This window comes from Lacerta agilis, chromosome 11 (genome assembly GCF_009819535.1).
Source record: "Lacerta agilis isolate rLacAgi1 chromosome 11, rLacAgi1.pri, whole genome shotgun sequence".
Lineage (NCBI taxonomy): Eukaryota > Metazoa > Chordata > Lepidosauria > Squamata > Lacertidae > Lacerta > Lacerta agilis.
In genome coordinates this window covers 35,604,430-35,631,356 of record NC_046322.1, presented here as the reverse complement: position 1 = coordinate 35,631,356, position 26,927 = coordinate 35,604,430, and the positions used below count along the sequence as shown (strand labels likewise).

At 39.0% G+C, this 26,927-nt stretch overlaps 1 protein-coding gene across 5 annotated transcripts in view; it reads left to right on the top strand.

The window, feature by feature from the left end:
- The window catches only part of MCTP1 (multiple C2 and transmembrane domain containing 1), a 170,493-nt gene that overhangs the window by 56,443 nt on the left and 87,123 nt on the right, over positions 1 to 26,927 (top strand). For 3 of the 5 annotated variants that reach the window (XM_033163778.1, XM_033163776.1, XM_033163775.1), the window contains exons 3-10: positions 1,489 to 1,631; positions 2,671 to 2,750; positions 3,453 to 3,561; positions 7,957 to 8,004; positions 11,099 to 11,137; positions 16,569 to 16,739; positions 18,147 to 18,277; positions 24,930 to 25,116. In XM_033163778.1, the coding sequence (XP_033019669.1) occupies positions 1,489 to 1,631; positions 2,671 to 2,750; positions 3,453 to 3,561; positions 7,957 to 8,004; positions 11,099 to 11,137; positions 16,569 to 16,739; positions 18,147 to 18,277; positions 24,930 to 25,116 (908 nt within the window). The remainder of the gene's footprint in view (positions 1 to 1,488; positions 1,632 to 2,670; positions 2,751 to 3,452; positions 3,562 to 7,956; positions 8,005 to 11,098; positions 11,138 to 16,568; positions 16,740 to 18,146; positions 18,278 to 24,929; positions 25,117 to 26,927) is intronic. The other 2 variants (XM_033163777.1, XM_033163780.1) reach the window with 2 other exon arrangements.

The window sequence follows — 26,927 nt, the reverse complement described above, 5'->3', positions numbered from 1 at the left end:
GCGTAATGCTGCAGTTGGTACACATGATGGAACGGCAAAGATTTGTCTTAAAAAGTTAGATTGAACCGTTTCAAGAAGATTGCATTGGGTCCCCGTCCAGATTTGGGCCCCATATGTTAGCTGCGCTAGAGGTTTTGCCTTGAAAACTTCTATGGCTGCTGGAATGTACTTGCCTCCCTTGGTATAGAAAAAGCGGGACAATGTCTTGGCGCTTTGGGTTGCTTTCTCTCTGGCATATTTATACTGTGCGACCCACGACCCCGTAGACTGGAATAAGAGCTTATTTGCATTGAAAAATCCATACTGCAAGATATTTCCATTTCTCTTCTGTATGATTTTTTGCAAGCAGATATGTTCAGTGGAACTTGGAGATCATAATTTGGTAGGCATTATAGAGTATATGTATAGAATCGTAGAGTTGGGAGGGGTCCCAAGGATCATCGAGTCCAATCCTCTGCAGTGCGGGAATCACAACTAAAGCATGCAGAGAGAAGGATATAAGAGTGGCAATTGACATTAAATTAACATATGTTACACCTGTAATTTAGATAGGAACTATGTTGCCCCCCCCCCCAGCTTTTTGATGCTAGCATAGATGGAATAGCAGGTTTGTTGTGGCAGGTACAGTAATTTTCATGCAAAGCAGCTGGTCTAATGTTGACTATAGCTTGTCTTGTTTTAATGCAGCGTTGTATTAAGAAACCCCCCTCTCCTTTGTACAAGATTGTAGTCTGTAAATGAGGTATCTGTTATGACGGGGAAATACTGCCACCATGTGCCCAGACCTGTTGTTGCTGCTGTAACTTTTTGTAGCAAGCTGATAAAGACGTGCGCTATTTAAAAACAGTAGAGTGTTAGAAAGCTAGACCTTTTGTGTGTGCATTCAAGTTAGTATACTTAGTTCACTGAACCTGCTTATGTGCAATTTGAATTAGTATGGAAATGTGTTTCAAGTAATTTAATTCATAGGGTATACTTGTTAAATGTCTCTTAGGTGCAAGTCCTTAAATCTAGAATTTAGCATTTTATAGACAAAGTCACACAGTGAAAGCCGTACACTTAATATGTAGTTTTACTTGGGTCTATATTCTGGAAGTTCCCTCATTATGAGAAGTGAGGTTCCTGGAAGCCAGGCAGAGGGCCTGCCCTGTGGAACGCCCTCCTGTCAGATGTCAAGGAAATAAACAACTATCTGACTTTTAGGAGACATCTAAAGGCATGCCTCTATAGGGAAATTTTTTAATGATTGATGCTTTACTGTGGTTTTATAAATAGTTGGAAGCTGCCAGGAGTGGCTGTGGCAACCCAGTCAGATGGGTGGCATATAAATTGTTGTTGTTGTTGTTGTTGTTGTTATCATCATCATCTGCTGCTGCTGCACTTGCTAGTTTTCTAAAAAGATAAGGATTGCCATTTTGTTTTAAGATTTTTCTTTATGACTTCCAGAAATCATGCAGTTGTCATACATAATCTTGATTTTTGTTTCAGGGACAAGTGATCCATATGTCAAGTTTAAAATTGGTGGAAAAGAAGTGTTTAGAAGCAAAACTATCCATAAGAATCTTAACCCTGTATGGGAAGAAAAGACTTCAATCATGATTGAACATTTAAGGGAACAACTGTACATAAAGGTGAGCTACATGTGATTCTCCTTAAAAACAGTTAAGTACAATGTTGTTGTATCACTCCACACAGTGCTGTAGTTTTTCAGTGGAATGTTATACCGCTTGATATTGCCATAATGGAAATTCAAGTTATGGAAACATAAAAATGCTTACGAAATTTATAATGTTGTGCCTTGCCAATTCTCATAACTGTTCAGAACTCAAATATTTGGTACATTCTTTGAAACATAGGCCAGTGTTGTGCTATACAGACATAAAAGGGAATGGCAAAATAGAAATGTAAACCCTAATGAGGACAGTATGCAAATAGACCTAATGTCCAAAACAGTTTGAGACATCACTGATTTTGTAGTTGGGATATTCCACCAGAGGATCTCCTTGTATAAGTATATAAGAAAAGCCTGCAGGATCAGGCAAATGGCTCATCAAGTCCCAATGCCTATGGAACCCCCCCAAGCAGGACCTGAACGCAACAGCACTCTTCCCACTTGTGAGTCCCAGAAAATGCTTCTGATAGTAGAGGTAGAACATAGCCTTCATGGTTAAAAGTCATTGATATCTACAGGTGAAACTCGAAAAATTTGAATATCGTGGAAAAGTCCATTTATGTAAGCAATTGTTTTCATTAGCTACTGGAGTTTAATATATGAGATAGACTCATGACATGCAAAGCGAGATATGTCAAGCCTTTGTTTGTTATAATTGTGATGATTATGGTGTACAGCTGATGAAAACCCCAAAGTTGAAATTGTTGATTTGGGGTTCTCATCAGCTGCATGCCATAATCATCACAATTATAACAAATAAAGGCTTGACATATCTCGCTTTGCATGTCATGAGTCTATCTCATATATTAGTTTCACCTTTTAAGTTGAATTACTTAAAGAAAGGAACCTTTCCATAATATTCTAATTTTTCGAGTTTCACCTGTTACAGGCAGGGTTGATGCGTTACGTTGTATAATGTTTGCTTTTGCTAATATTCTCAAATAATTGTTAATGGAATCCCCAACATTGAGAAATGCTATTTCTTTTGTCCACCTTAGGTCTTTGATTATGATTTTGGGCTTCAAGATGACTTCATGGGATCAGCGTTTTTGGATCTCGGCTCACTTGAGCAAAATAGGTATCGTGTTGTAAAGCTACTAAGGTAGATAATGGCGTTTTGGACAAGATTGGAGACAAAGATCTAAGCAATGCTACACTGACGGTGTTATCACTAGTTACTTCTGTTATGAATGGACACCCCATACATTTTTTTTTTAAATGAATTTTCATAGACCCATCGTTTCATTGCCATCTTGCTCCATTTTTCTCTATACCTATGTGTGTGTATATTAGGGGTATGAACTGGCCACAAGATTAGGTTTGGACTGTAAGTTCAGTTTTCGGAAAGAGCATGCTTTGGACCAAGGTGCTCTGCAGGCTGTCCAAATTCACAAAAAGCCTTGTTCTTGCTCTCTTTCCCTAGAAGGTCTCTGGTCAGGGATGTGCTCCTGGAAGTAGTGGCAGCTGTCTGAAACAAGGGAGGTAGAGTTGCAGCTTCTCCTGCATAATGGTCTTCTTGCTGTCTCCACCAAACATAGTTGAGATGCAGTGAAGCCCCCCACCTCCTTTTGAATCCAGAGAGGATGGAGATCAAGTGCTGTGTATTGCATGGAACTTCTGCTTTCCCCCCTTAGTAGTTTTGCAACCCTAGCTGATAGTTTACAGGCAGAAGGTGGCAACAGGCACATTATTATTGTCCCTTTTTAAACTGTATGACCTAATGGAGGCAATATGATGAAACTTTTATTTTTATTTTCCGTTTCTAAACTTGGTTTCCTAGGTCAACTGAAGTTACGTTGAGTCTCAAGGATCCACATTACGCTGACCAAGATCTTGGAACTATATTATTGTCTGTATTGCTGACACCAAAAGAACAGCAACGGGAAGGGGTAAGTGTGGATTTAAACAAATTATGTAGCTTCCCCCCTTTCCTAATGGGAAGTGTATCACTTTTGCAATGTTTCCATCAGTGAGCATTATTAAATGAAGTCATATTCTGGTGGGTTTTTATATATTATTCCCCAGTAAATATTGAAAGGTACTGATCAGTTTTTGGATGCATTTGACTACAGATGCCTTGCTCCAGGTCGGCCCCTCTGTATAATGATATTGGTACAGATGGGATTTTGATAGAATGCAAACATACAGTGGATTCACTCAGAATTTATTAAATATAAGGAATTTTGGATCTAGTGCTGTGGTGTTCAAACTGCAACATTTCAGTCCTATTATAGTCCTATTATAGTAAAATCTTTCACAGTTATGAAAACTAGTCAGCTAATTTGTTCTGTGTAGAGCTTAGCTGCTGAAACAGGCATTTATTTGGAGTCATTATTATGCCATGACATTCCTGGACTTAGGGCATAAGTGTAGTCAGGAGCAATAATTTGAATATTGGTAAAAACACCAAGAATAAATATATGAAATGTATTTCCAAGAGCACAATTTTAAGTCTAATGTAGCCAGTAAAGGCGTAACATTTTATTAAAACACAAATCGAATCGAAATCACTATTCATACATTGCTACTCTATACCTATGGTCTGGAAATCCAATAGTATAGTACCAAGTCAGTGCTATGATTTGTTTCTTCCTTGCTTGGCAAAGGGAAGAGCAGGTTAGCTGCAGTTTGAGCAGTATGCACCAGCATGCTGCTCTTTCATGGTAAGCCATGGTTTCTTTCAGACAATGGCTTCTCTGACAAGCTTTATTGTAATGTGCAAAAAGTGCCTTAATGTGAATTAGCATGGGATTTCAACGTTCAAACTGTAGGTTTGCTATTTGGAGTTGTGATGTTAAGTACTCAAATAAGTGTCTACAAATACATGATGATTCACTTTCTACCTCTGCAGATATAAAACCAAATTGTCCAAATTGCAGGTTATTTTATAGAGTTCAGTTTTACCAAATTGCCTAGAAATTCAAGAGAGCAACACTTCTTAGTGGGTTTTTCTTTTACCCCTTGAAATAAATTGCAGGTTTGTGTGCTGGAGTTTTTGCAACCCCAACTCATCTTTTCAAAACTTGGCTACATTTTTGTTGTTGCAGTATATTGGAATTGGAAATAGGTAACATGGGAAAGCTTTCGTGAGATGTTTAGCATTCTGTCCTGCACTCTAAAACATTAGGTTTACTGTGGCTGTCATTTGTGGACTGTAATAAATCTTTAAAATCCCTCTAGCTATATCGCGTAGTCAAACATTTTTTAATGGCAGCTTGAGAACAGTTTCAAGAGGTATCATACAAGCCCTGTTTTACACATAGTGTATTCCTGAATATGTCCACTCAGAATCAATCACATTGAGCTTAATTGGGCTTAAAAGGGACGTGGGTGGCACTGTGGTCTAAACCACTGAGCCTCTTGGGCTTGCTGATCGGAAAGTTGGAAGTTCGAATCCGCACACTGGGGTGAGCTCCCATTACTCTGTCCCAGCTTCTGCCAATCTAGCATACCAGCATACCAGTGCAAGTAGATAAATAGGTACCGTTGCAGTGGGAAGGTAAATGGTGTTTCCATGCGCTCTGGCTTCGGTTATGGTGTTCCGTTGCACCAGAAGCGGTTTAGTTATGCTGGCCACATGACCCAGAAAGCTGTTTGTGGACAAACACTAGCTCTCTTGGCCTGAAGCGAGATCAGCGCCACACCCCATCGTCGCCTTTGACTGGACTTAACCATCCAGGGGTCCTTTACCCATTTACCTTTTACCTTAATTGGGCTTACTCCCAAGTAAGTGGGTATAACAGTGTTGCCTTAAATGTATGTGGGAGGAGAAGATGGTTTCTGGTTTTCTTTGAGCTTTTGTCAGCTTTAAAACATTTTCAAGTACAAAAATTACAGTTAAAATTTATTTGATGGGTGCAAAATTGATGGGTGCTAGAAATTGATGCATGAGACCTAGCTAAATGGAGGGATCTTGGTGCAGTTAGTTTGCTGTGTAGCATGATGAAATGTTCAAGTAGTGTTTTGTAAGTAAGTCAGTGTGGAAAGAAGGATTTTATCATGCAGCAATGATGAATTAAAAATAGATGTTGTACTACATAAGAACAGTTTAGCAAGCTTTCTAAGCTCTGTATTCCTTTTGATGACTATTATCATTTTATATGTTATATTGTTAATTGAAACTCAAAACCAACAATACGTTTTTTGGGGGAAAGTATTTCTAAAGTAGACCTTAGTTAATCAATCAATTTATTTATTGCATTAGCCACACCGCCATAGCACATTGTGAGAGACCAGGCAGTGACCTGTCACGATTATACAAGAATACTACGAATACAGTTAGAACATTAAATGTAAAATCATGCTGAGTAATACAGATGAGATAAAGAGCAATAACAGGGCATGTCGTCTGTGTCTATGTCAGGAAGTTACATAGGACTAGGGCTGAGGTAAGTTAGCCAAAAAGGTGGCCCTGAGTGCCATTACATACACTGAAGTTTCCCTTTATTTCTGGTCTCAGTCTTCCATGCAACATCTTCATGTTCACAGGCTGCTCAGATATTCCATTGAGTTACTCTATTTGAAATACCACATACATTGCATTTCACATAGGAGACACCTAATTTTCAAGAGGAAAGCTTGGTTTAGTAAAGATGGAAATCAGTAGCAAAGGAATGCACTTAAAGACTGTAGGACAACTGTGGTTTGTGAGATTCTTTCAGGTGGTCTCTGACGTATCTGTAAACAAAAAAGATGGCTTGTATTTATTTTGAAAAGTTATTACAACATATAGGTAAGGAGCATATTTGTTTTATCTTTTTTTACTTTTATGTGTGCTTAGAAGCCATATATTTTAATTGGAGGACAGGCACATACCGGTACTTTGCTGCCTCCATTCCATCCTCAGTGCACCATCCAGCAGAACTTTTCCAGTTGCTGCAGGCCCTCTTACAGTTTGGTGCAAATGAGGTGGTAGAACTGAAAGTAGCTCAATGTGACATGTTTGCAAAGCATTTTGAAGACAATGCATCCACTTGCCTCCACCGTGATCCTGACTCTGCTATTACAGCAGATGAATCTTAAGGGTTGTCCAGAGCAATGTCTAGTCCTGTTGTGTTGGATGAGTTCAAGTTAGTAAGGCTCAAGGATGTGGCCAAAGTGCTTGGATCAGTCAAGGTGACCGCTTGTGCAATGGATCCCTGCCACTCTTGGCTGATAAAAACTAGTAGGGAGGGAATAAATAGCTGGGCCAGGGAAGTGATTAATGCCTCCTTGCCCATGGACCCAGATACAGGTACTCTTGGAGATAACTGATTTTCAAGATCCATTTTGATTGAGGTCATGCTCAATCTATACTCCTCTTATTTTAGAGTAAAACACGTTGGGCTGTTTGTTTCTGTAGAAGTACCACTGAATTATAGTACTGTATTGGTCTGTGGGAGGGAGTTGTCATGATTTTTAAAGGACTTAATTGGATGCAGGGCAGAACAAATGTGGAAAAAGATGTGCAAAGTTTGTAGTATAGTTTCTTGTGGTGTATAACTGGTTTAGTAAAACTTGGTGTTTGCTTTAGAACTAGAAAATCCTCAATGAAGAGCTGAATGTAGATTCGAATCTCGTGTTTAAGGTACATACTTTGGCAATACCTACCCATAGTAAACTCTGGTCTGCAAAGAAAAACCTCATGTTGCTCAGTTTATTTAAGGTTCTGCCAACCTATTAACATTTGAGAGGTCAATACGTTATCTCTATAATTCTAGTATTTGTGCAATTTCATTCCTAATTTTGTTTATTGTAACTTAGTTGCAGTAGCACTAGTTTCAATAATTCTCAATTGGATGTCTGATTTTGCTTAAGTAGTATGAACACCAAGAAGATCCAAAAGGTACCTTTCTATTCGGATTGACTAATCTGTCCATAAAAAATTGGTAAATTCCAGGGGGAATAAACTACTGTTTCTAATTAAGCAATGGAAGTAAAATAGGGAATAATGAACATACAATCTAAACTATTAAGGCTGCTATTCTATGCACACTTACTTGGGAGTAAATCCCACTTAATTTAGCTGGAGTTACTTCTGAGTAGGTATGTATAGGATTGTACTGCAATCTGGTAAGCAAAAAAAAAGTATTCACTGTATGTTGTATATTGTTTATTGTTAACTAACATGTTTCTATATGTAAGAATAATGCACGGCATGCATTGTACTATTGCATGTACTGTTTATAGCTGTGTATTGTTTTTGATTTGCTTTTGCACACTTGTGTCTATTATGTGCATACTTTGCTAAAATGAGTGCATGAGTGGATTTTTGTTTTGTTTTGTTTCACGTGTTGGTTCTTTAGCAGAGTTCAGTGCAAAGATTTCATCACTGGAGAACTCGCAGATTAACAGTGAGTTCATTTGAGCAGCTTGCTGTCTTATCTTCTAGACCTATAATCTGCTTGATTAGCGTTAGAAGATATAAAATCCTCAGAAACATATGAGTGATACCTTAAATCCTGGGATATAACTAATTCAGTGCCACTGCCTCTCTCAAACTTTAAAGGGATTTCCCCCTTGAAAATGGGAATTCAAAGCTGTTGCATAATTCTGGAAGGGGGGGGGGGAAGTGATGTGGTCTCTATTGAGAGGTGCCAGCCTTAAATTCAACACCTCTAAAATACATTTAATGTATTTATTTCTATACCATTTACAATGTGCAGGCTCCCAAAGGGGATTGCATTAATAAGTGGTTGTAGGGCTGAATCCAAGGCAAACATAATGGAACTTTTGTTCCTTTTCATGCCCCTCTCCCCCCACCCCCAGCACCATCTCCAGATCTGCTCCAGAAGGTTGGAGAAAGCCCAATAACAGATTTGGGGGGGCATGCAGAGTGGGAGAGAGGGAAGGAGAAGTTGCATTGCACTCGTAAAAGTGATTACTGCTTATGCACTGGATATAACCCAGTGCCTTGAAATGTACTGTTGCACGCCACCCCAGTCTCGTGATTGGTCCAAGATTCCAGGTTTTCCAGGTGCTTACCCAGAGTTTTGGTTTCTTTTTAGAATGAGGCACAGCAGAGACTGTAGTATCTTTAGGATATATGGTTTGTTTACACATATAAACAACCTGAGCCTACAATAGTGGGATTCACAGCATTCATGCCCCCAAAGGATCTTGTTTCTCCCATGGCCACAGCCTTGGACTCCAACAGACATAAAATATTGCTGTGTTTGTCTTCTGCCTGCTTCTCTTCTTCTAGGGCACATCACTGCAAAACTCTGTACAGTGGTACCTCGGTTTACGAACTTGATCCATTCCGGAAGTCCGTTCTTAAACCGAAGCGCACTTTCCCTAATGAGGCTTCCCGCTGCTGGTGCCCTTCCACCGTTCGGTTTCTGTTCTTAGGCCAAGGTAAAGTTTGCAAACTGGGACACTACTTCCTGTTTTGCGGAGTTCATAAACTAAATTGTTTTTTAAACAGGGCTGTTCTTAAACCGAGGTACCACTGTACTCCAAATTCTGGCTTTGTCTGTTGAGGGAGGAGGCCCCACCCATTTGCCATCTCGTACCAAGCTCCTTAATGGCTCATCACCCCGGCTATCACCTCGGCAGGAGGTTAGCCTGGCTATTCCAAGAAGTAGAAGACTTGATTAAATTCTAAGACTCAATGAATCCAGGGATTAGAAGGGTATGGCACACAGTTTAACACCCGAAACTCATAACAGTATTACGAAAAGGAAGTGACCGGAATATCTGCATATATGTTCCATTTAAAACAAAATGTTTTGGCTCTGAAGTTTCCTTGACTATTACTACAGCGTTTCTCTAATTATATTCAAGTAATCACCATATGTTTCTGTTGCAAATTGCAAATGCAAATTAATATTATCAAGGCTGAAATAGAATTAGATTTCTAGCTAGGCTACAGGCTTCATTATTCACCTGTATTATGGCTTGCAAACCTATCCAAGCCAATGACCATTACTTTAATCAGCTAAAGTGTCATCCTATGTGATGTACTTCCATTGATTTAACTAAAGACATTCTCTGTAATGCGTACTAACCCTAATTGTCTACAGTGATTGTTCAAATTCAGTGCTTTAACTAATTTACTTTTCTGTAAAAAAAAAGGCAAATAATATCTCGAAGTATAAAAAGAGAATAAAGCAATTCAGATGAAACTGTTAAGAATCTGAAAACAATTTTTGTTTCCTCCAGCATTTTTGCTTCCTAACAAACTTTTTAAATGTGTCCACATTTACAGAAGCGGTAGAATTTTGAATGTACTAACATTTTGCCCCCTGTTTACACGGAAGGTCTTACCCTTAACTCCAGGTGTGTGTGTGTGTGTGTGTGTTTGTGGGGTGGGTTTTTTTTTGGGGGGGGGGGTGCTACAGTTACCTAGTATCCAGAAGGAGGCACATTTTGCCAGTTTTCCTATGAACAAAATGAGGCTGCTTTTTATTCAGTCTCAGTCTGTTCTAAGTTCCCCATGTTGGAAATTGATTAATTCCCACTCCAGCTGCCACAAAATCCAAAACCTGCTTCACAGTCAACCCCCACAAAAAAAGCTGGTAACACAGCCTTATCTCCAATGAGGAGCCACAGCTCAGGAGTATTTTGCACATGTAAATTCCAGGTTCAATCCTGGCATCTCCATTTAAAAGGTTTTTAGATAGTAGAATGGGGAAAGGCCTCTGTTTCAGATCTTCACCCGTCAGAGTACATAATTCAGGAGAGCTTGCATAGCAGGGCTCGGATTCTAAAGTATTCGTGCCACAAATTAGGAGGAGAGGTTCTACTCAAATTTTGTGGAGTTGCTTTTCATTCACAAAACCTTATGTTCTAAGCTTAGGTGTTAATTCGGGGGGTGGGGGGGTGGAATCATGCTTTTCTGCACTCTTTGCAGGATATCTAAGCAAGGTTATCAAATTTTTGTTCTCCTGCGTTTTCTGTGGGGTTCTTCAGCCTTGTTTGAGATCAAAAAAATCCAGCAAGAACAAAATAACAGCATGATCTCTACTGTAGAGGTGGAGAGATATTAGAATGGCTCAAAATGACACATTCTGTGACTGGAAGGGCCTATTCTGTGAACATCTTTTTAATCAAATCCACTCTTCTTCCTTGCTGATGCATAACAATTAAACTACATTATTGTACAGTAATTGGAATAAATGGCCTTAAGTCTAAAATCACTGATTTTAATAAAATCTAAAAATTGGGATAATTAGTTGAGTTCATTGACATTTGAACCTCTTTTTTATTGATCCCAAACATCTTCCTATTGCTTTATCCTGTTTTTCTTTTTCATAATGAAATAATAGGAGGTTGGCATCTCTGAAATGTGCTATAGTGTGAATGATGCTTGTAGTTTGATTTCAGTCTTATGTAGTTGTTTGGAATGTGTTTGGCATTTCTGTATGTGAATTGCTCCTTTGGAAGACAACTGGCCTCCAGTGTGAATAAGTAAAAAGTTATTAAAATGCTCTATTTCATTTGCAGACAATGTTAATGAGGAAGAGTTGGAAAAGATCAAGTAAGGTAATTCTTAGTATGTGGTCTTGAGAAGAACTGTGGTGCTCTATATTGTGTCACTTGAATGGAAAGTTGTGACACATAGACTAGGTCTGTAAAACTCAGTTTATAATTTCGATAATGCCAGAGGCCTCTTTAAGTGATAAGGATTTGTTATATAATGCAGCACTATTGAAATTCCTTAATCATTGTAGAACATTGAAGTACATCTAACTAGGCATAGTTGGGGAGATCCGTTTATATTAAGATCTGTTTCATATTTTGTGCTCATTTTTCTTAGTCAACACAACCTAAACAAGTGAATGCATTTTTCATCAGGTGGTAAGGAATTCCAAAAAAGTGCAGTAGAAATGTAGGGTGAGATCAAATGCAGATCCAATTCTGCAAGCAGAATTAATTCCCAGTTGCATAATGCAGCCCCTGTATGGACCCCAAATCTTCTCTGGAGAGTTTGGTGACCCCCAAAGCATATTTGGAAAACTGAAAGGTTTGGCGGTAGGGAAAGAGGAAGGGGAATGTTGTTTGTCCAACACATCACTTCCAGAATTCAGGTTACCTTTTTCTATAATGTGGTTTATAGGATGAACAAGCTTTGAACAGGCAACTGAATATATTCACCTGAATAGGTCAGTGGTTTGGCATTCCTGCCACTTCTTGCAAATGATACAAAACACACATGGTTTTATTTAGTTCTAACATTGTGCTGTGAGATGTATACGATCAGTGGATTATAAACTATTAAGTAGTGTTCCCACCTGCATACACGTTCATTCACCCCTGCATCAAACTTTTCTCATGCTACTCAACTTGATTTTTAAAAATTCACTCTTGACATAAATAATCTCATGCCATCCAGATGCATAAAATAAAGGCTAAGAATTGTTACCATTCCACAGACCTGATTTAGGAATAAAAATGGTGGTAGGCATGAGTCTTCATCCCTTCGTGGTGAAGAATATGAGGTTAAGATGAAATGGGTCCTATGTCTGCAACCTCTGTTGCACATATTAGATATTTTGCACAACTAGGCAAGGATTCGCAAAGTGCATTATAGCTGCAGCTTCATATTTGTTGTCAGCTCCAAAACGTTGCATTTTTGTTGTGTCGATATATATAGAGAATATTATTCAATCTACTTTACTCTGAAGTTGTACGAACACTTGCATTTAAGAGTTTGCAAGAGGTTAAACCAGGGATAGCCAACTGGTGCCTTCCAGATGTTGTTGGACTGCAGCTCCTATCAGCCTCAGCCAGCAAAGCCAGCTCCAGATGTTATTGTAGTCTTGCAACATCTGACGGGAGGGACCACATTGGCTTCCCCAGATTAAATAATAGACTTGCTTACTTAAACCATAAATAATGAACCTCGGGTTTTTATTCATTTTTGGCTTTTAGAAACATTTTCTTGCAATTGCTGGTACACACTTGCAGGCCTGCTGCTTTTATTTTCATAACTTGATCCCTTCTCACTACCACTGTTTATAGAATTCTTTGGAGAAATGGCAGTATTAACTGGGCTTGTGCAATTCCACAATTATAGCAGCACCTGTTGCAATAACCATTGGTGGCAGTAGTGGTCAGCTTTGGGTTTATCCATGTACAGCCTCTTCTTCAGAGACTCTCTTATGTACCTAGCAACCATCAGGAGGGATTATGGAACTGAGTCGCATTTGTGAGCCAAGCCTTAGAGTTGCTTCCTATATTACCTTTTGCAAAGGGACATACATTCTTCAATACACAAAAATGTACACAAAATGCGCAGAATGTGCAAAATGCACATGAGCTGGCTTAAAATTGTTTGGGACTGAAGTATCTGAAAGTCTGCCTCTTCCTGTATGAATCTGTCTGTTGGTTATAGGACACCCTGCTTTTTATCCTATTTAAAGCGGTTTCCTGGTGAGAACATGAAATGGGGCATCTTCTATGGCATTCCCTCCTGAAACATTAAGACTAGTTTTGTTTTATCGGGCCTTTAATTATGATATATAAATTTTAATTCTTCTTCTCTCTGCCCTTTCAATCACTGTTCTCTTGTGCAGGTGAGATGACATAAGGTGGGAGTTGAGCTCCCCCTGGTGGTTGAATGCAAAATCACTGTTCAAAATTCAAATAAGCTCCTGGACTTCCATTCTGCCAAGAAAATAGTTCAATTCTGACTTCACCCCGTGGTTGTCATGCACTTTTTTGCAGCTTTGTGGCTCTGTTCTTTATTAATTGTATGTGTGTTAACCCTTCCACCCCACCCAGTTCCCTCTGTCTCCTTCCTGCTGGCTCCTGTTCTCCCCCCCCCCCTTTTAAGGTTTTTTTAAAAACAACAACAGAAAACCCTGTGTATTTGCTGCTTTGTTCCCCTACTCTGAAGACCAGTCTCAGTCTGGCCCCCAAACCCTCCACTGTCCTAGCTAGTCCTCACCATCCCACCCCCACATCTCTTTTCAAGTCTCAAGTTTACCCCATTCCCACCCAAAACTGTGCTGTAGTTTTCAGCAACTGGCATTCAGCAACTGGCATACCACAGACAATTTAAAAAAATTATCTCTTCCCTTAAATAAGTGCCTTCTTTTAATATGTATCTCATATATCAGGGCAGGGAACCTCTTTTGGCTCATAGAAAATGAGGAATGTTGTCTACCTTAGTGCTGTGGTCCTCAGCACTATGCTCAGAGAAGTCTCTGCTTGCTGGCTTCTACTGTCAAAGAACTTACCTCTGATCTTAGCACTATGTTAGCACTACATTGGAGATAATACATCTCAGCGCCTGACATCATATGATGTTAGATGAGTGGAGTTTGCCACATGGCCAAATTCAAAGGCTTAGTGGGCCTTATAAGACCTGCAGGCTGGTAAAAGAATTGACAGTATTAACTGCTTTTGTTTAGATACAGACCTCAAAATACAAACATGCAATAAAGATATCAATGTTTACATGATAAGCATTGCATTCTGCATACTTAAAGTGGCGTAGATTGTGGTTTGTGGATCTATTAATCTACATTGCATTGTAGCTGTGAAAGTGAAGCATCTGATGAAGCAGGTGCGATAGCTGGCAGTGCTCAAAACACATTGTCAGTGTTTAGAGCAGGGTGGCCCTCCAAATACTGCTAGACTACAACTCCCATCATTCCTGAAAATTGGCCATGTTGGGTGGGCCTTATGGGAGTCAGAGTCCATAACTAACATCTGGAGGACCGGAGGTCAGCCACTCTTGTGTAGTGCCTCCATGGTTTGTAGCCTGAGCAGTCTCTCATGCTGCAGCTTACTCCTCAACTAAAAAAAATTACTCTACATTTGTCTATTCACTCTGGATTGGAGACTGTGGGGAGAGGGAGGGAGGTGCAGGCAGGAGGAAACCCTATTGTGCAGGTGGAAGAGTACATTTAGTTGATTGCTAAGGTAGTTTCATAGAATCATAGAGTTGGAAGAGACCACAAGGGCCATCCAGTCCAACCCCCTGCCAAGCAGGAAACACCATCAAAGCATTCCTGACAGATGGCTGTCAAGCCTCTGCTTAAAGACCTCCAAAGAAGGAGACTCCACCACACTCCTTGGTAGCAAATTCCACTGCCGAACAGCTCTCACTGTCAGGAAGCTCTTCCTAATGTTTAGGTGGAATCTTCTTTCTTGTACAGTGGTACCCCGCAAGACGAATGCCTCGCACAACGAAAAACTCGCTAGACGAAAGGCATTCACTAACGAAAGGGTGACTCGCAAGACGAATTTTTCTATGGTCATGCTTCGCAAGACGAAAATTTCAATGCATTCCTATGGGAATTAAATTCCTATGCATTCCTATGCATTCCTATGGTCGTGCTTCACAAGACAAATTTTTCGCAATACGAAGCGACTCGCGGAACGAATTAATTTCGTCTTGCGAGGTACCACTGTAGTTTGAATCCATTGCCCCGTGTCCGCTTCTCTGGAGCAGCAGAAAACAACCTTTTCACCCTTCTCTATATGACATCCTTTTATATATTTGAGGATGTCATATATCCTCCAATATATCATATCATGAGGATGTCATATATATTTGAGGATGTTTGCGGAGTGAAATTAGTATATCTGGTATATTTTGTTCGTTTTGTGTGTAATCAACTTTTGGGTTAGCAGATGTGAATTGACAGGTTGAAATGCCAGTAGAAGGGTTTTGGTTTTCATTTTGCAAAAAAAAAAAACAAAAAAACAAAAAAAAAACCCTCCACGTCTACTGTTAGGTTATCTCTTTCTGCATCATCATGTGGCCACCCAAGCTGTACTCATAGTTTCTAATAGGAGTTTCACTTGTGACATTTTGACATGAAAAGAAACAACTGAAATATAAAGATCCAAATAGTGTCTAACCTTTAGAAATAGTGCCACAGAACCAGGTGATAACATACCATCCTATGGAATATTCTTAACCTACCCTGCATTTGGTTTCAGGGACCTAGAAGCCAGCACCAGATCTCCACAAGCCCAGTGCTACTAGCCAGTCCACATCAGTGAATGATTAGATAAATGATTACCAGGGATTGTCTGGAAGCAGTGTGGGTAGCCTTGGTTTAGATTAGTTTCCTTAGGTCAGGAAGAGGGCTGTTAGGTAGATATGATGGGAGAATGGCAAGCTTGTTGAAAGGATTGCCATCTAGTTGCCTTCCTGCATGCTACATCGCTAACGAGACTGGGGAAGCTAGACTCTGGAGAGAACATGGGAAACTCTTAATGGACAACCAAGCCTGTATGATTTGGAGGTTTCTTTCTGGATCATAGCTGGTGGTAGCCATTTCATATCTCCCCCCCCCCTACGCTCAGGAAAATGGAAATTAGTGGCAATCAGCTCTGCCTCTTAAGGGACTGTACTGTGTACAGTGATGTGGTAGCCAAAAGGGAAAAGAAAACAATGTTATGTAATGAATCCATAATCTGTATAGGTGTGTATATACATATAAGTTTATAATGCCAAGCAGAATGTGAATAATTTTGAATTGGCAAGCGTGCTGGTGGTCTGAAAGCACAAAGTGCATGGGATCTAATTTTGAAAAGGCATCCGGGTATAGATTACCGTACCTATGATAGGTATAGCCATCATGTTGCCCTTCAGATGCTACTGGACCCTATTACCCCCAGCCAGCATGGCCAACGGTCATGAATTATGGAAGTTGTAGTCCAGCCAGCATCATCTAGAGAGCACCATGTTGGGTTTCCTCTGACCTATGATATGGCTACATAAGCAGACAATGTACTGATTAGTTATGCCCTATCACTATAAAAATGGTGATTACACTGTGCCAATTTGACAGGGAAATCCAGGTTGAATATATATTTTTTAATTTGTTCTTTGTAAGTTTTTGGGTATTCACTTATGCACTTTATTTAAATAGCCATTCAGGTGGGAAACAAATCACGGGGTTATGGTTTTCCTTGTGCTCTAGCTAAATCAGAGTTCTCTCTATACCTAAAGTTTCAGACCCAAAGTATACGTCTGTCAGACCTGCACAGAAAAGCTCAGCTGTGGAGAGGGATAGTCAGTGTCACTTTGATTGAAGGTCGTGAACTCAAAGCCATGGATCCAAACGGGCTCAGTGATCCCTATGTGAAATTCCGACTGGGACACCAGAAGTACAAGAGTAAGGTAACTTTGTTGAACTGTTATTCCAAATGGTGGTGGTTTTAAATGTATTTGCAGCATTTTGAGTGTTAAATAGAGTCACTGAATAATTCATCAGACTGCCAAACTGAAGTCCAAGGATTCTTGTTCAATCAACAATGTTGTAGCTGTAGTAGACATAAATCTAGTTACTACATATACCTTAGGCAGGCCTAGCCAACATGAAGCTCTCCAAATACAATTGTCATCACCTGCAACCATTGACCATGTTAGTTCAGGCTGATGGGAACCGTAGTACAAAAGAACTGCATGTTTTATATGTCTAATGGGGATTTCAAGTTTTTCTTTTTAAACCGCAGACACTCGGGCCTCTATGTACTTACGTTGAAACTCTCTTGAGCTTCAAACTGGTTTGCCATGGATAGGATTCTGCAGATCAAGAACCATATCCCTGAGCTACACCGGATGTATGCACCTAGCTTTATGGTTCTTGAACAGTGACGCTAGTACTAAAAGGACCTTTGGACAGGATCTAGTACAGTCAAACCTTGGTTGTCGAATGTAATCCATTCCGGAAGCCCGTTCAGCTTCTGAAATGTTAGACAACCAAGGTCAATTGGCTGCAAGAGCTTCCTGCACTCAAGTGGAAGCCGCATCGGACATTCAGCTACTGAAAAACGTTTGACAACTGGAGAATTTACTTCTGGGTTTTCGGCATTTGGGAGGTGAAACGTTCCAAAATGAAGGCATTCGGTAGCTGAAGTTTGACTGTGTATTACTTTAGTTATGCCCAAGAAGCTTTGGGGAGCTAGACTGGGGATAGGTGGTCTTCTGATTATTGTTTATATGAAGCTAGTTTTTTTTTAAGATTTAATTTTTATGGATAAGCACTCTTGTTGAAAACCTATTTATGAATACTACAAACAAAAAAATCCTATGTTGAGAAAAGGAATTCTATGAAGGAAGGCATAGCATTTGTTACATTTTACCTGTATTCTTCAGGTAAGGTATGGTGGGGGAAGTCATGCTTGGGTCTATGCCTTTTAAAAGACCGGGAGAAAATCAATATAGAAACTCAGCAAACCAACTTCTTTTCCTATGCAAATGGTAAAAAGAACTGGTATATGCTGTAGCTAATCATTTTATCCTGTTACTTTTTAAAAGGAAGCTTTGCTGAATTTTTATCAGTAGGGAACTGACTTTATTAGCTTACTTCTAAGGGAACTTTTTAGGGAACCTGAAAAAATTCTAAAATAATTCATACTTTGCAGAAAAGCATACTATATTTAATCTTTAGTGTACCTTATTTCCTACATAAATATTTGAAAATGACTGATTAAGCTGTTGGTTTGCTGAACTATTTCTTAACTATACCAAAAGAATATTCTGTTGTTCCAGAAACTTTCATAACTCCCTTTACTTTTTTTCCAGATTATGCCAAAAACTTTGAATCCTCAGTGGAGAGAACAATTTGACTTGCATCTTTATGAGGAACGAGGTGGAATTATTGATATTACAGTGTGGGACAAAGATGCTGGAAAAAAGGATGATTTTATTGGCAGGTTTGTCTAATTACAAACAACTTGTATTCCGAGAATGGGAAATGATTATTTTATTTGTTTGTTTGTTAAATTTCTATACTGCCCTTCATCTGGGCTTCACAGGGCAATTTACAATATAAAAACACAAAAATGCATAACACAGTAACAAACAAAAACCAAAAAAGCTCCTCATACACAGTTTAACTAGACTGACTCCAACTACAAAAGTTGAGGCTGCAGAACAGATTCTTGGGCTGGGGTGTTGTTTAGGGGTTTTTGTTGAGTGTCTGTTTTTTGCTGCTTTTATTGGTGTGTGTGTGTGTGTAATAGTATCTTATTAGATATTATTATGATTTATGTAGAATTTGTTTTAATTTGTTTGTTTACCTTTTGATGTTTTATTTATTGCTTATGACTACTTTTCTCCTCCTATAGATTTCTCACAAGGCAGCTGGTAAGGCTTGCTCCTCAGGGTTTGCTCTTGAAGTCTTTCTCACAAAGGCCACTTTGGTGCTGAAAACACAGCACAAACAATGCAGGAGGCAGCAGCAGTATGACTCATTTCATTATGTTTGTAATTATTTTTTCCATGTTGTAGGCTGCCTTGAGCTCTTAACATGCAGCATACAAATAAAATTATGTATGTAATGTAAAAGGCCAAAGATTGTTTAATTAGAGAGGATGAAGTTTTGAATTGATACTGCAAACTGCCCTGTGATCCTTGGATGAAAGGTGGTATAGAAATTTAATAACTAATAATAATAGCTATGAATTATTATTATAATGGCAATGATTTCATATACATTTGTGCTACTTTTTATGGGGGGCACCCTAGAAATTATCTGTTGTTGACTTTTTCCATTTTATATGGGAAGAAATTTCCTTGACCAGTAGGTGGCAGATCACACCAACTGAAAGATGTCATTTTTTCAAAACTGAGTTGCAAAAGAATCAAGATGCAGGAAGTTCCACTGATGACATTTGAAGAGGGAAAGATGATTGGCTATTTTGTCATGACGGCCATTAATATACTTGAGTGAAATTGTTCAAAGCAGTCTGGCCAGTATTTTTGACAATGAGGTTTGTTTGAATGAGTGTTTATCTCTCTTCCAAGGGAACACACAAGAATCACAGAATCTGTGTGTGGTTTTTTGCACTTTCCCAAACCATTCTTGTTGTGCTGCTTATGGTTTCCACACCTGAGTTCAGCATGATTACCTTGAAGGCTAGGCTTTCCTAGGTCACTATGGTCAGTGAAGTGATAGGTAGTGAGGAGTCACAAATGTCTCTCACAGAAGCAAACTTACAAAACAGCAGCAGCAGCAACAACAACAACAACAACAACATGTGTGGTAGAAGTCGCCATTGTACTTCCTCTGTGTAGGGTTTTTGTGAAGTTCCATCAGTTTAACAATTGATAGAGGTTACTAGAAGCAATGCTTTACTATTGACAACTATTGCTGGATAGTTGTTAGTAAAATTGCCCATACTTACTGGTTTGTTGTTGTTGTTGTTTACTCCCACCACACCTGCTGTGGAGCTAGGTAGGCAGCCTGGAGAGGGAGAGCTTATTAGTAAGAAGGTAGGCAAGGCTAAGCAGAGGGGGGAAGGAGGGTCTGCAAAGTAGCCAGTGAGCATAGCTTTCTTTCTGTTCTTTCCTTGTATGCCTACAGCCAGATGGATAGCTGGATGGAGCGATGAAACACTAGGATTAAGCAAGGATAGCTCGTCCATTTAAATAAATATAAATAATAAATAAACTTTTCTTTATATCCCGCCCTCCCCGGCCGAAGTTGGGCTCAGGGCGGCTAACATCAAATATACAACATTGGTATAAAATCTAACAATAATTAAATTACTTCCCCAAAACAGGTCAGAATCAAATTAAAGTCTAATTAGATGGCTTCCTGCAGGGTTAGGGTTGTGAACAGTAAGTGTTCAATGACGAAACATGGTTCACAGGCCAACGTTAAAACATTGTTACAGATTATGTGATCTGTTAGCTGCAAACAAGTCATAGGTTTGAGCAAACAAACCATAGCTAAGCTAAACAAGCAATGGTTTTACATTGTGTCCAAATGCAGCCATTGGGCATGGGAATGGACTATTGAAAGTTTGTTGTGAATAGCACATGGATGTTAGTCCAAAAACTAAGTATGGTTGAAAGGTATTTTATACATGAGGACTGTTAACTAGTTATCCCTTGTTTCCTGCTACTCCCTATTGACCTGTTCTATCAGTGTGTGCATGCATCTGCGTGTCTGTGTGTTGAATCTGGGAATTAAACACACTATGAATAATGTAAAGATCACGACTGTTCTCCCCCCCCCCCATTTCAGATTTTTACCATTTTGAAGTAACAGCCTGAGCACAGCCTCTTAATATTGTTATCCACCCTTGTGTTGTTAATAGGCTTTAATGGTTGAAGCTCTATTTTAAAAGCTATGAGCTGGAATTTCATCTTTCAGAATGAATTTTCTATAATTTATACATACGGTTAAAGGTCTGCAACATCCTGCCTGTTTGCCATGAACTTAATTTTCATGCAGTACATAAGGCCAGTCTTGACTGCTCATTATGCTTTGGAGAACAGCTTTTTCCTGTTACTCGAACAGTGTTTCTTCCCGGGCATGTTGAATTCTCAGGTGTTTTACCAGACTGCTTTCCTATCCACTACCTCATGCAATTTTATTATTAGTATTCCTGTAGTTGCTTAAGAGCTTCAGAGAGAATCTCCATTCCCATGCAACCATAACAGTGTGAGAGGCGCCTCCCTAATCCTAGCAGTTCTCCACTGCTTACCCATTTTTTTTTTGGCTCCATTGTTATAATGGACCCAGTGGGGCTAGAGAGACTTTGCTTGTGTTGCACAAATGCTGATATGTGGCAATTGCTAGTTCCTGGCTCTAGCACTAGGGAATAGATGGTGCTGAAGTAGAGTTACACCAGTTATTTTCCAGTTTTGTTTCTACCCTCATCCTTTTGTGTATCTCAAGCATTTATTCTATCATCGGTAAAAGATGGGTCATCCTAAACCTTTTGCTTTCCAGTCTCTTGGCCGCCTTCTCCTGTCATTTCCTTTTCTCTTTTATGTCAAGTACCAGCATTGTTTCCACTGTAGTCCTATGGCACCTTGTTGTGAGAAAAACAGACTTTTTTTGCCAGGTAAATAGTTCAAATGCAGCCTCATTCCAAACCCTTGTTATTTTTTATTTTATTTTTAAGTATTGGGGATGTCTCCTGCCCTGAAGAAAAGCCCTCACCTTTTGTACAGTCAGTGTCAGCATAAATTACTGTGTCCACAAAAACATAATACATGTAATGGGATAGCTATGCAGCCCAAAGAATATAGCCACAAAGTGTGGCTATATTATGGCACATGTGAAACATCATACATCTCCACTTGCATTGTCTTTTAGGCAGCTAATTTTCATCTGCTAATATTGAAGTAAAATTTTCAAATGAAGGAGACTGTCTTAATCTCCATGTAATTATTTAACTTTCTGTCACCTGTGCTTTTGAACAATCGTGACTCTGCCACCTATACAATGATAAGCTAATAAATCCTTGTGATTGTTACAAATTTAACACGTAAGAGTAATCTGGCCAAATTGGCTGCTGACAGCTGCAATATATTTCCGGGAATGAGTGCTGTCCGTGAACAAGTTGTTTCAGTGAGCATACAGGATAAGTGAAATCCCATGTTGTGTAATTTTATTCTCTTGGAGTTATTTACAGTCCCATACTGCAGGATTTATAGTGTTGTTTATTAGTAGGAAACCATGCATGTTTATCTTCAAAATGACATTGATTTTTGCTCATATTTTTATGTCGAGGGATTACCGGTGACTGATTCATTTTCATCTTCTGTGAGTCATCACTGTCTGTTCTCAATAGCTGGCAGCTCTCTCTGCATTTTGGCAAAACGTGTGACACATTTGTTTTGTGTGTGGTGAGGGGTGAGGTGAAATAATCACAGGCCACCATTTAATTTAACTGGTTTAGAAGTGTATTTCTATATGAACAAGGTCTTGCATCATTTTTTTCTGACTTAACCTACCATAAAGGTTGTGGGAACCTATGCTAAAATATGATTAATCACCCCATTTCCCCCTGCACTGTACATACTCTGTTGTAACGGTTTTGCTACAGTACCATTTTCAGAGCAGAGGCTTTTGGCACATACATGAATGGAGTAAGAAATGTGACTGTTTCATATGAATTATCTCACAATAATTGTTGTTCAATACCTTAAAATGAGCCTTGAGCATTGCTGCACCAGGGCTCTTCCCCCCCCCACCATTTGTTTGATGTTACAAGTGTTTTCCACTTAGGATCAGTGATTTACTCCAGCTGAGCGGGGCAACCATTTATAGAAGGCAGGTGACAGACCTGTTCTAGGTTCTGAATATATGCAAGTATTCTTTTAGTTTTTCTGGATAATTAAACAAGCAGAAATTTGTTGCTAGGAATGCATGCTAAAGAGAAAAATCCACTTGTTCTTAGTGCTCTGCTGTTTTGAAATGTGCCTTTGACTCTATGCAAGAAATTAAATATGGCTGTTGGGAACTTCTGTGAACCTGTCCTCACTTTGCCCAGGTGTGTCCTACCTATGTTCGGCAATGGGTGAAAGACTGATCCTTGATATTTATTCACAATCCCTTTCCTATAGAAATTTTAGTGTGCAAAGAATCTTGTGTGTATCTGTGCAAGTACAAATGAATAAACACACTGAGTGGTCCATATACAGGCTTCACTGCATATAAATGTTCTTTATGCAGGGCTGGGCAGCAAATCAAAGTGTCATCAATTTCAGAATATTTAATAAATTTAAAAAAAATTAATTCAATGATATGCTGCACATTAACACTTACCAGTTAATCTCTCTTGAAAAATAATGTTTGACTTCAGCCCGGTAGAGAAAAGGTGCAGAGTTTCACCACATATGCTATAAAAAGACACATGGCAATGTCATCGATCCCTTAATTTAATAGATTTGGTTTTTTCCTGTTGAACTGTATTTGATGTGCTATTCAGGTGGATCAGTGCATATAAGCACTTGGCTATGATTCTGAGTTGTGGAGGCTATGCTGCCCTGTGTTTATATTATACATTTATGCTATGCTTCATGTTAATGGAAGTTCATTGTTCTTCCAGGCTTTTATGTTAGTTTTTAATATTCAGGGTTTCTATTATGTCTGCTTTGTTTAAGGATAGGATGGTCCTGTGCTGATTTGTCTGGCATGTTTTCTATTCGCCGCCTCCTCTGCAGCTGTACTAAGGCACTCCCAGTTAAATATATTACAAGTAGGTGTCCCAACTTGCCCTTGACCCTATTCTGTAAAATAACTAACAGAGTGATTACTCCATTGCTGGTGTCCGGACATCTTTTCTGATTAACAAGTAGAGCCTACCTTGTTTTCATTCTTGCAGCTGAAAACAACAACTTGCCTTTCAGAGGGAGGTTTAGAGATGGGAAAATCTGTTCATTTTGGTTTCTCTCCCCCCCCCCAACGCTTAAGTTCAGTTCCGAATCAGTTGTTTTTTTTATATCATTATTATGAACATTCAGTAGCCTTTTAGTGCAATTTTCTCATAGTATATACATACATACAGTTTTGTCTAATGTACACATTTTTGCAAATGAATTTTCCCATATATAAAAGAGTTTTGTATGTTATGTCACCAATAGATGCATTTTTTATGGTCAGTCTACTCCAATATGCATTTTTGTACATGTTACTTTGCTGAAGTGGGAATTTCATATTGTTTCAGAAAGTGTGGGTTAATAGGTTCACCTGAAATGCAAACTGAATAAACTTTCTCCACCATTCGTATCCGCAAGCCATTCAAATGGTTTAACTTTCTTTGGGAATGCTGATGGGAGAGTTTCTCTTGGTTTGATTTGGAACTAGGCTTGGGAAACCAAGCTACCCTCGGCAAAATAAAACTATCAGGAAATTGCTCAGATTTCCAAATTCAGAGGCTTTTTGTGCTTCCGGTGCTGACATCCAGAGCACAAAGAGCTGTCTGTCCTTTTCCCCTTCCATCTTCTTAGCTTTCTTTCTCCCTGCCCTAGCGCCAGTAATGCTGCAACACAATGATAGATAGAGGTGCACAACATTGGAATATGACCCAAGATAGAAATGGTACTTGGTTCAGAATACAGTAGAGCATTACAACTTAGACATGTATTTTTATCGATTTCGATGACATCCCTAAATAATTTAAGACATTAGCTGAGTTGGTTAGAGTGTGAGGCTCATAATACCAAGGTTGCAGATTTGATCCCTGTACAGGCCAGCTGCATATTCTTGCTTTGCGGGGTGGGGGGTGGAGTTGGACTAGATGACCCTTAGGATCCCTCCAATTCAATTATTCTGTTATTTGGATAAGAAAGGTGCATCATTTCAGTTCTAGCATTGTGCCTTTTAAGCATGTTTCGCTTCAGAAGCAGTTTTATAATGTAGTGTATTTATATATAAAGAATAAGAAGTTGTATCGTCTTTCTTATTACGGAATGAGCTGAACAGCAAAAGAACAGGGTCTTGAAATACTGCCTTCTAAACCCCAGAATGGCTGCCTTTGTTTGTGTTTTGCATAGCTGGGTGCGTGTCATTCCACACTGCTCTTGCGAAGGCAGCCACATGCTAATCAAAACATTTGTTTCTAGGTGCCAGGTTGACCTGTCGACCCTGAGCAAAGAGCAAACTCATAAGCTGGAGTTGCCTCTGGAGGAAGGGGAAGGCTTTCTGGTATTGCTGGTCACCTTGACTGCCTCAGCTGCAGTCAGCATCGCTGACCTCCCAATCAATGCCCTGGAGGACCTAAAGGAACAGGAAGAAATACTAAAGAGATATGTATGTAGTGCCTCTCTCTTGCTCTTGCTACATATGATTGCAAATGTGAAAAACTATGAACTATATTCAGTGATGAATAGGGGAAATAGCCTGTTAGCCCTAAAAACCCATCCAAGCTGTTGCTTTTTCAGAATGTTTATTTAGTACTAAGTTAATATCTGCAAGTAATGCTGTTTATAATGTCCCAGTGCATTGCCCTAAAGATTATTCTGTTGGGTCTTGCCAATTAGTTTTTGTTCAGTAATTTTCAATTCCAGTCACTACGTGAATTTACTTTGTTGCTGTTCTCAAATGAAAATTTAGTGCCATAATTAAAAAGTTATGCAACTGATTCCCCCCCCCCAACAGTAAGTCAAATGGCTTTAAGAGTCTAATAAATAAATGGACCGACTTTGCTATTGTTTAGAGAGTGTTATGATAGGTTTTTCTTCGTTAATGCATAAGAATGGTGGCATGACCCTGTGTAAAAATAATTGTGCTAAATTTTAAAATTGTGCTTAAATATTTTGAAAACAAATATTTCCCAGCATCCTCATAGCATGTCAGCTTCTGTGTAGTTTTGGTAAGGCAACAGCAAGGGGAGCTCTTACTCCAGCATTTATGAATACTGAACTCACTAAAACTGACTTACTAGACACAAAGAATAAAGAAGAAAGCTATTTTCACCTAAAATTACAAAGCTTTTATTGTACAGTGCTGCCAGGTGTTTAGAGGGCTTCTCTAGACACTCTGCCATTAAACCCAAGCTCTGACTAACAAAGGGCTGTTTAATTTTTATTTTATTTTAAAATATTCCTATTCCCTTGCTGACATCCTTTCAATAACTGAATTTAATAAAGATGTACCTTATCAGGCTCTGCAGATAACATGAAGTGCTAGTACTAATGCTGTACAATATTCTTCAAACAGATTAGCAGGATGTGCGCTTCAGCAAATTTATTCTACCTATCTCCACTGAATCAGCTGTCTGCTGGTGCTTGTACAAATCATACACCAATAGTGTTATCATAAACACAGTTTAATAGAGGTGACTTAGCAAGGCTAAACATTATATTTCCTAAACCAACTGAGAGCTAAGATACAGTGTACTATGCCTGAAATCTAATAATTACGAGTATTATTTCAGATTTTGGTATCAACCAAGACAGACTGGTCTGTCAGACTACATCTTAATAGATATAATGCATTTCTGATGGATTAATTGCAGTGATACACATTTTGATACCAAGTAGTGAGAATAATATATTTTTTTCTGAATTATTAGGTTAATGTGAAACAAGTGATACTGACGATACTGATAATTTTATAAGACCACAGAAATACTGTCATGTATTTCACAACTTTTTTGAACCTTGAGCCATTTTTTTTAACCCCCCGAATTGTGTCTCTGGTATTGTTGGTATAAAAACAGGATTGCATTCTGTAAAAAAGAAAACGAAAAAAGCCTGGTATGTCAATTTATCATAATAGTTATTTCAGGCATTGTTATGTTTACTTACAAACTTAAATACCCTTTCCCCTAACATGACCCATACATACATAGCTGCAGAAAGACAGATTAAAGAACCTGAACACAGTACTGCACAGTATTTGTGGAACTCTTGCCATTCCTATATGTTGTCACCTGTTTTATTTCCAGCGTTCGTGCTGCCACCCTTTTAGGGAATATACAGTGAACTATTACTGTGCAACTAGAAAGATTCAGGAATCCTTTTATCATCTTTATTTTATAGATTTTTTTTAAAGCTTTCCTAAAGAGACTTTTCCATTTTAAAATGTATTTTGCGTCTATTCTTGAGACAGAAACCAGT